The sequence below is a fragment of the Aulonocara sp. 'chitande type north' Nkhata Bay genome, linkage group LG17 (assembly GCF_057382095.1).
Source record: "Aulonocara sp. 'chitande type north' Nkhata Bay isolate Kocher_YH1m ecotype deep benthic linkage group LG17, A_spYH_male_GT1.1, whole genome shotgun sequence".
Lineage (NCBI taxonomy): Eukaryota > Metazoa > Chordata > Actinopteri > Cichliformes > Cichlidae > Aulonocara > Aulonocara sp. 'chitande type north' Nkhata Bay.
In genome coordinates this window covers 19,766,266-19,776,620 of record NC_141360.1, presented here as the reverse complement: position 1 = coordinate 19,776,620, position 10,355 = coordinate 19,766,266, and the positions used below count along the sequence as shown (strand labels likewise).

The window sequence follows — 10,355 nt, the reverse complement described above, 5'->3', positions numbered from 1 at the left end:
CTGTCTTGTGTGAAACTTGTATGAAAAGCATACAAGAGTAAAAACAGATATAAGATCCCTTGAAGAATTATATAATGAAACTTGTATGTTTTGGATACTTACTAAAACAATATATGAAAGTAATGTGAAAGTGGCCACTTTCATGAGTAAATCATGTAAGCCTTATATGATTTACTCATGAAAGTGGCCACTTTCATGAGTTAAGTCATATAAGTTTTTACTATTTCTTTTCCATATGGGTGAGACCTGTTGTTGTCAGTGCAAACAAAATTCTAGCCACTACATGGCTAGAAACGGAAATGTTTAATCAAGAAACTTTATGGATTATATCTTTTCTTAAGATAGAGTTTAGTCATACATATAAATTCTTATATGAATATAATCATCATTGATGTTGGCTCTATAAAAATAATTCCCCAGCTCTTTGATGCACTGGTTTTATGCTCTCTGAATATCCAGCAGGTCACTTGCCATTGAAGGGAGTAACAGTGGCTTGGCGTTTAGCTTGTAAACCTACTCAATAGAAGACTTGTTAGAGTTGAATATACAGCTGAGCCGAATATAGACCCACAGAAACAGCAAAGTTACTAATGGAGCGGCATCCAAAGACAAAGCTGTCACTAAAAAAGAGAGACGGAGCAAACTTTAAACTTCAGTCTCAGTGAGATTTAATCAAACACTCGTCTCTATTTTTAACATCTACCTCTGCTGTCAGTGCATCAAGGTGTGCTGCTATTGTAGTTGCAGGCCTATTTTTAGCCTCCATCCAGGCTGGGTTTGTAGTCGTGCCTTTGCAGTGACTCACAGGTCTGTTGGCCTGATTGAGGAAGTCCGCTACTGAGTCCCAACCTCAACACTATAGAGTGACAGACAGACAGGCAGGAAGAGAGACATACAGCTGGTGAGACAGGGAGCGCAAAGAGGGGAAAGGCTGTTTTACTTTGAGAGTTTTAAGGAGAGGATGGACACGAGGCAGAGCAGAGACGACGGATAAATAAAACCACATTTCCTGGGAAAATTTCAATTTTTTGTCTAAAAAAGGAATAATTTTTTAAAAGATATTAAAAAGGACATTTAACCACTTTTTCTCAACATTTTTCTTCGGTTTCCTATCAGGACTTGGATTCTTTGCTGAACACAAAAGAGACTAAAGAGAAGGATATTTTCTACCATCCACCTGAAACAGTGAATACAAACACACCCGTCCTACCTCAGGCTTAGGATTATGGTGGTGCATGGTCCGCGTGGGGATCTGAGACAGGATCAAAATGCTGAAATGTAAAGTTTGCAGTTATTTCTGCTGTCTGCGGTTCACCTCGTTGCTGCTGCTGATGCTGCATCAGGTCAGTCTGACATTCATGATCTGTGTAGAAAAGGAGCACATACATAAGAAGCTTCAAATGTGATATCAACCTCGTGCGATCTGAGTTACTCTTTAGATTAACTTTGATCACTCTGCATGCTCCTGTAGTCCAGGGTCATCTCGGACACAATGCAAACTTTTTTTACTTTTCCAAATATGTAATTTTTTTTTTAGAAATTTAGTAATTATTATATATTTCATGGACTTTTACAAAAATGCAACAAGAAAAGAAACAAAGTGCTTTGTGAACAAGTCTCCACAACTCTGTTTTCAAAAGTGTGCCTAATACAAGATGAGCAAATATTAAATCATGGTTTCTTTCAGTTCTTTAAATTAAACTGCAAAATAAAACTGGCCCTTCTTTTTTTACATTTTAAATACCAAAGCAGTCAGGTGTGAATAAAATTACACGCAATGAGATAAATAAAATGAAATCCATGTGAGATGTTACATAGAGTAGATTCACTGTTTAGCCTAAAAAGATGAAACCAGGTTAATTTATGTTAATGTCAAGCTTTAAGGACCTTGTCATTCTTAGTTAGAAAACTTGAGATATAACAGCAAACTTTGTCTTAAACCAACCAAATATATATACATATACGTATATATTTAGAACAATCTGTATTTTTCATCCTTTTAAGAAAGATTTGTCTTCATGACAAACAAATCTTGGTGTTAGCATCCATCAGGTCACCAGTGAACTATGCATAGTGTTTGATTTGATTAACATTCAACACTTTTCAAAGGCTTTTGACCTGTTCTAAACACCAAAACGGAAATGTTTAATCAAGAAAATTGCCAGAAATGTATGAGACTTTATTTGAAATGAACCCTTTAAAAATCATAATTTAGACTTTGAGTTCGATACAAACAAAAGTTTGTGCGATACAGTTTGTCTTCTTTGGTGACACCTGTTACTGCAAAGGGAAACCTCATAAAGTGCCATCTCTCTTTGTGTTGCTTTGAGCTCCAACATGTGATGGAGCATTTACACAATCTAAAACATTTTTCTATGTATAAAATGATTTCTTTTTGCACGGTTCACTTCATTAAATATACTTCCATCCACTTTAACCTCCTAAGACCTGAACTCTTCTATGTCATGCATTTTTAATTTCTCTTTGATATTTGGACATATTAGGACCTGATGAATGTAAAAACAAAGAATTACCAGATTTTTTTTTACCCAATTTTTGTTTCTGAGAAAAATGAGATCCACAATTGAGAACATTTGTTTTAAATTTCGATAGAACAGTGGCGTATAATGTCCTTGTAAGTGGATATCAGGCCCTTGTAAAGCAAAATTTAGTATTTTGGTCTAGGCAACCCAAAATGTGATGTCCACATATGTGGACCCGGCGGTTAAAACACTCAAACAAGCGAGTCACTTGTTTGGCGCTAAACCAGGGATGTGATTGCAGAAAAGCAGAGAAGAAACACATGCTCCTGATGAATGCATTTCTAGATTACAGTTCCAAATAATAAATATGTATTTTTTTTTTCAGAAGTAAAAAAAATGGGATGTTCTTACTATCATTGCTTCAGTTTCATGTTTCTTTATGTTTGTTCAGTGAAAGAAACACTGAACAGAACATTTTACTTCTAGCCAGTGTCTTCAGGTTTACACTCTGATGATTGTTGGCTGAAACCAAAAACTGCACATCAGCAGGTTTACCCAAGTAGCAGTGAAGGTTTGGCTCCTGTACAGTTTTGCTTGGGCCATATTTGACTTTGACTGACTGCCTAAAATCTCCCAGAGGTTTAACGATGACGTGCCACATATGAGGTGTGCTATGACATGTGGGCCACATTTGGACATGTCATAGCACACATTTTCCAGTGCTTAACTTTTGCAAAATGAAGCCCAGACTAGTCTCACTGTCAGTTATCTGGGTAGGACAGGGTTAATGAGTCTGACCTCACAGTAAGCCAAGGTTTAGCTCACATTAGTGTTTGGGGGCAGTTCAGGCGTTTCTTTATTAATAAAGAATTCCAACTATATCAAAGTATATCAAAGCCGATTGAAGGTTGATTTAACCATAACCTCATGCTGCTACTTCTGTGATTAGTAAGTTACACCAACATTTATACAGTCTCATTTTCCTCGGTCGCACTTCCTTCTCTTCCTGACTGTCGCCTCATTGCCGCATTGTTGTCTCTGAACTCCCTGAACTTCATTATCAGTGACAAATTGTTTTATTTTCTCTTGTGCTGGCCAAAATTTGAGGACAAAAAGCTCAGAAGCAACTATCTCCAACTTTATTATCATAGTACAGAGGAGGTCAGTTCAACAGTCAAACCCAAAACATGATAGAAACGCACAAACATGCAGTCGCAGCTCTTTAAATAGCACAGCTGAATAACTGTCCGTGCGGTGGATACTTCAGAAACTCTGCAGCTCTCAAAGCCTTAAAATCAGCCCTTTTACTAAAATAAACTCTTAATCTTTATACTTCACAGCAGACGCTGACAGTAGTTGCTAAAAAGCTTGTTGGTTTGATCGGTCAGTTTCTGCCATTTCTGATTGGACCCTCATGAGGTGAACCAAATAAATTTGATTCTATTTTTGCTCATTTTGGGTGACACTTTGATAGCTTTGTGCACCTCAGTCTCATTAATTAATGCTGTTTTGTCAAAGCTGCACTGCTGGTATGACTAAGTCACACACAAAGTGTCCATTGGTGTGTAGCTTGACAGAGTGGGATATTACATTGGTGATAAAGGTGTGTGAATCTCAAAGGTTATTAATGTTGTTGGCCAAGTAGCAACATCTGGGGCCATTAGACAAAATCTGCTGTTCCACTGATGTCTACTTGAGGGTTCAAAAGCAAGTCAGTCCCTATAAACATTTTAAAATGCTCAACTTTAAAGCAGGAATTATGTATAAATACGTTCTCTGTAGCTAATTTAGTCTCTTCATAACAATTGTACAGAATATTTTTATAACTTACCTCTTTACATTGGCTTACAGTTGGCATTGTTGGGGGCCTGGTCTCTTTGACTGCTAAATGGACGGTGGCACAGGTGGCTGGAGCTGCTAGCTGTGTGCTAGGCTTCACCTCAGTTAACTGGAGTCACTGAACTGGACCTCTGGACTGTGTTTGTGCTGTTGGAGCGTTGTGGAGCATTTTTAATGACATTATCTGACCACTAATATGGCTGCTGTGAGGTTATTGTACTAACAGACCGTCCAAGATGTCTGAGCTGCAGTTTTGAGGAGTTATATTCTAGGATTTTATTTGGATGTTACAGAGCACTGATTAGCAGGAGTTTGTGTGATGCTCTGATACAGTCTATGGATGCAGCGTGCTAACTAATTTAGCTGGCATTAGCTGATAACTTAGCACTCTTCAAAATGCAACTGGTGGCATCACTGTGTCCATCTGTGATCCTTTCCTAAACCCAGTTGAGCTGTTTTTAGGGTCTGAACCTCAGTGAGTTAAATTGAAAGCCAAAAACAAGTAGGAAAAAACAAACTACAGAACAAGGTATAGAAAGGACTCTAAAAATAGCCGCTCAACTTACACCACCCCCCTTACTTCCCAGCGCCTACTTTGCAGGTCAAACTGGGCTCTTACCTCTCAGTGGTTGGAGCATCAACACCAAAATATGCCCCTATTCATGTGTGAGTCAAAATCAGAAAAATATTTGGAAAGCAGAAAATATTAAAGAAAAATGAAAAAAAAGTTTTTGTTTGCTGATCAAAATTAAGAAGGGTGGGGAAAATTTGGACTCATGATCTGAGTACTACTTACGTTTTGGCTCCTCTGTAGCCAGAACTTCAGAAATTTATCAGAACAATGGGATCAAAGTACAGCAACGCCCAACGTCTTCATTTTGGGAATGAACCTCCTGTAGACTTGAAAGCAGACTATAAAAGTCTGTTGTTTCCTCCCTTATGGAAAACAGGCTGCAGATTCCTGAACGCTCCAGCATCAACATGTCTGTAGAAACTGTTAACCATATTTGGACGATAGGGTGGTATTGGCTAACAGATACAGAGACCTGCTCATTAGTGCTCAGCAACATCCAAAATCAGTTCTCAGAATTTCAGTACGGTGGACCTGAGAGGTCAAATGCACTGCAACTCAAGGCAGAAAAGACAGCATCAGCTCACAAAAGACATCCTCACGAAACACAATGGAGACAGAAGTGACGAGCTAATGGTAAACGGCTAGAAGCGAACATATAATTACAATATTAAACAACTCATCCCATTAAAACACACTTTACCTGCATCCTGTAGCATAGTTTTTTTGTGAGATTTTCTTTTCCTTTATATATATGTATATATATATATATGTATATGTATATATATGTATATATATATATATATGTATATATATATATATATATATATATATATATATATATATATATATATATATATATATATATACATATATATATATATATACATATATATATATATATGTATATATATATATATATGTATATATATATACATATGTGTGTGTGTATATATATATATATATGTATATATATGTACATATATAAAATAGTTAAAATTACATTCTGATATTTTGAACAATATCATAATCTTTTCTGACACTGTACGTCATGTTCAGTTATCTGAGAAAAACGTTCCACATTTTTACATGCCAAAATAAAATCAGTTGAACTGGTGTTCTTTCCTACGGTACTTCGTGGGGACCTGCAGTTTTACTCTCAGGGCCACCATGGCTCAAACTTTATAGACTGTTTGATACAATTAACTGCACAGGAGCCATATTATTGGTCAGGTGATTAGAAATGCACCAAAAGGTATGACTCCTGTAAAGCTCTAACAATGAAGTCTTTGAGGACTGACTCACTTTTGAAGCCTCAAGTGGAGAAATGCAGCTTTTGGTTTCCTTGCTCAGGCATTGCATTTTTTTCCCCAGTATTAACTGGTGTACCTTTTGGTCACAAACACCTGGAAAAAAAAACTTATGTTATGCTTTTATTTCTAAAGTTTTCCTCTCAATGTTTCTTCTCACTGATGTCTGATCTCTTCTGTCAGAATGGAAGCAGCGCAGCTCCCGCAGAGGAAAATGTAGCTTCTTCACCATGTAGCATCTCCTTATCTGAATTGGTATCCAGTCTGGACTCCATATCACTGACTGTGAGCACACCTGGACAGAACTGCTCTTTCACTGTGACCTCTCCAGATACAGATGGCATCGAGTGTAGGCAAAAAACAAGAGAAGAGGAGGCGTTGGAGGGTTCAAGCAGAGCACATCATGTAGGAACCGACCAGCTAGGAGTTGAAGCAGGAGGAAACAAGAGCATGAGAGAAGTTTTCACCTGTGTTCTGGATCACCTGGAGCCTGGGACCACCTACCAGCTGCAGGTGCAGTCGAAGACCGATCAGGAGTCTGCAAACATCACCGCGCACACCAGTAAGTCCTGATCCCATCTAGATGTGTCAAAAATGTAAAATATTCAAAAAAGATACATACTGTTGACGGAAATATCAATATTAATGTGCATACTCATTACTTACTTAGAATACTCAGTAATTTTGATTACAAATGCACAATGAATTTATGTTGAACGTGTGACATTTCTGCTACTTCTTGTAGTTTTATTAGGGCAAGACAAATTTTTATTTTATTTGACACGGTGCTAAACACACCATACCTGCACCAGTTCACAGACTTAAACCCCATTCACTATAGTGGAGCTAATACTCTATTGTTTTCTGTTTCATTGCATTGTTTCCATCTCCTCTGCCCTCTCGCGTTTGAAGTGAACCAACAGGACTCGACCTCCATGTCTTTGTGTACCTCAGAGTTAATGTCATGCAGCTTCCCCTCTCTGCAGCTCTGTGATTAGCTACAGGAACCCCTGCCCTGCTGAGAGAGAGTGATAGAGCTGTTAAAGTAAATGCATGTGTGTGTGTTGTGTCTCTACGCTGGCGGGAGTCCAGAACAGAAGTTGGACCCTCAGTGTGTATTTCCATCGTGGGCAGAGCTCAGGGTTCAGCCATTTCCTGCCTCCATTGTTTCTTTGTTCTGTGGGAAGCACTGGGAAAGGGTGTGAAGGTGTGTATAAGTGTGTGTTTGTGTTCATGTGTGTGTTGAGTTTGGGGAAAACTGGGTGTTGCTGCACCCAATCGAGTCCCGACAGTAACCTTCTCAGAAATGCAAAACACTTCTACTGTGGCGTTTGTGATTTCTTATCTTCTGTGGCATGCCGACTGTTACATCCACTGACCTTTAGTGGACTGGTCAAATATTTTTACATCACATGTATTTATTTGGTTGCCAGCTTGGTTGGTTGGTTAGTTTGTTGAAAAATCTAACTATGAACCAGGCAACTGTCTCACGTCTCAAAGAATAATAGAAACTTAGTTTTGAAGATATTTGAAGATATCTTTAGATACAGAACCATCCACCTGTAGCTTACTAGATTATTCAAGCTTTCTTAATCCCGACTTTAGTTTTATATTTAACTAAGTTGTTGCGTGAAGGATCATGTCAGACACCGTGGTCTGAAGTTTGGTCTGTTTTTGGGATCTTCTTCCTGTCACATGAAGACGTTTGTCTGTTTGTCCTCAACATTAACTATTATTGAGAACAGTTTAACGCCCATCCTCCATATTCCTTGTGCAAGTGTTTTTATATTAGTCTTAGATCTGTAGCTAGTCACGAGGTAGGCTAAAACATATCAAATCATTATATAAACTAGCACAACTATACTGACCTTCCAAACATCACTATTTAGTTTTCATCTTTATTTTTGTCCAAATTTATGGCAAAGTTATAGCAGTACTCTACATTTAAGACTTTTTAGAAAGAAAGTCAGAACATGGTATATCCTCTCCAGATAAAAACTAAGTAGCTAATTTCTAACTTGGTTCAGTTAAGTTTTATTTATATACCACCAAGTCATAACAGCGGTTTTGCCAAGGTGCTTTATATTGTAAGATTCTACAATAAAACAGGGAAAACCCCGACCATCAAACTATGCTCAAGCACTTGGTGATAGTGGGAAGGAAAAACTCCCTTTCAATAGGAAGAAACCTCCAGCAGAACCAGGCTCAGGGAGGGGTGGCCATCTGCTGCGGCTGGCTGGGTGTAAGGGGAGGAAGACAGAAGAAAAGTACTAAGAGGTCTTTAAGATAAGACCTCATAGGATGTTTCTAAAACTAAAACCTCATCAGTCCTGCTTGTCATAGAAGTTTGAACATCACACCTTATTATAGCTCCTGGAGAGAAGACACACTGATGATTTTATTGGAGCTGAAACAATTTTAACTCTGTGTTTATTTGATTTGAGAATGTGAACCTGAAAACGATTGACTTCAGACTTAAGCAGCAGATGTATGAATGCTAACAGTTTCTATAAAAAAAGCAACAGTTATCATTTTCTGACATTGATTTTTATCCCATATAGTAACAGAAAATGGTCAAATTTCATAAATCATGTTCAGGCTATTGGAAACAAATACAAGCTCTCTGCTCTGAACTATGGGTGGTGTCGAGGTTTCCTGCGCTTATTTCAGAGAGTTGGTTGGCAACAGAGGAAAAACTTAAATATTTAATGTTGGGTTCAGGTTATGAGAGAGTTCTTAAAGTGTTCATGTATGTCTGCCAGTTACAGAGTAAAGATACTTCTAATCATTTCACAGTGAAGGTCTATGTTGATGCCATGTCTTTACTTCTTTGTAGCCTTTAACCATTAGCATGGTGGCATTTCTTCACAGCAGTTTTAGGAAGAGGGCTGCGACTGGCTGCACGTACAGAACCAGTCCTAAATTCTTCAGACCAGTCGTAGCTTTGTGGGTCAGAAAAGCTTAAACAAAGAACAAAGAAATAACTGTGGATCCTAAACGGCCTCGAGCTGCACCATGTTCACATGTGCTGCGTTACAGCATTGTGTTTGTGTCCACTGATGTTGTGGTTGTCATCTAACCAAAGGATGTGTTGAGCTCGAACATGGTAGAGCTCCATGTTGTCTGAAACAGTGGGACTGTTCCTTTAAGGTAAATTATATATTTTGAACATGAAGGTCAGTCGGACTGCAGGGAGGTTTCAGCAGGAAAAGGATCCATCGCATCCATCTGTGGCCTTGTCATCAAAGTCTGAACATCGTGGGAGGCCTGCTGACACACACACACACACACACACACACACACACACACACACACACACACACACACACACACACACATGCCTGTTTGAATTTCTCCCACATCGCCTCTCTGCAGCCTCACAGGGTTGTTAAAAAAGTACTCTTGTGTCACCAGCCACTCCAGTCTGAGGTCAAATACAGTCATCACAATCTCCACAAATAAACAGTTAAAGTTTCCGCAATTAGCTTTTCTTTAAAAACAAAAAAACAAAAACGACAGGGGTTGGTGGGAGTAAACAACAAAAATCAGAACAGCCAGCCTAAATGGGCATTTAAACGCTTGCAAGTCTTTGCACTTAATCTTACAAAAGCTGGAACAGGTACAAATGATTAAATGAAATAAGCATGCAAGGCAAAAGGTTAAAGCGGGCTGTAAATTGAATTATTTAGTTTAATGTTTAATTTGCTCTTGTCTCAGAGCCCTCGGCAGTGATTGGCCTGGCGGTGACATCCAGGACCTGCAGCAGTCTAAGCCTTTCCTGGCAGGCCGGAAACGGCAGGACGCAGCGCTTCAGGCTTCAGTTGTGGGAACAGTCTGAGAGTCCAGATCAGTCCGGTACGTCTGTGATGTTTCTAACTGCTTATGATCATCCATGTCCTCAAAAGAAACAGCCCTGATGCAATCATCCACTCTCAGCGTTTCCATACTTTTAATCCTGGACTCTACCAGAGTAGCTCTGCATGATTCACAGTTTAAATTAAGGCACCATGAGTGAGTTTACATTTCAGGTTCTTTCAGATTGAAGAACAGAAAAAAAAAAGTTTTTAGCTGATTGTTTCAAGCAGTCTGAAGCTTTCAGCCTCTCAACTTCTTCTCCACTGTCATGTCTGCAGGTCTGCTGAAGAACGAGAC

The 10,355-nt window shown here is 38.7% G+C and overlaps 1 protein-coding gene across 1 annotated transcript in view; it reads left to right on the top strand.

The window, feature by feature from the left end:
• Nucleotides 1-897: 897 nt before the first annotated feature.
• LOC147309980 (receptor-type tyrosine-protein phosphatase beta-like) overlaps nucleotides 898-10,355 on the top strand; it is a 39,235-nt gene continuing 29,777 nt past the window's right edge. The window contains exons 1-4 of the mRNA XM_086270411.1: nucleotides 898-1,343; nucleotides 6,387-6,765; nucleotides 9,921-10,058; nucleotides 10,337-10,355. The exon at nucleotides 10,337-10,355 is cut by the window's right edge and continues 122 nt beyond it. Of these exons, the coding sequence (XP_086126537.1) occupies nucleotides 1,269-1,343; nucleotides 6,387-6,765; nucleotides 9,921-10,058; nucleotides 10,337-10,355 (611 nt within the window). The 5' untranslated portion in view covers nucleotides 898-1,268. The remainder of the gene's footprint in view (nucleotides 1,344-6,386; nucleotides 6,766-9,920; nucleotides 10,059-10,336) is intronic.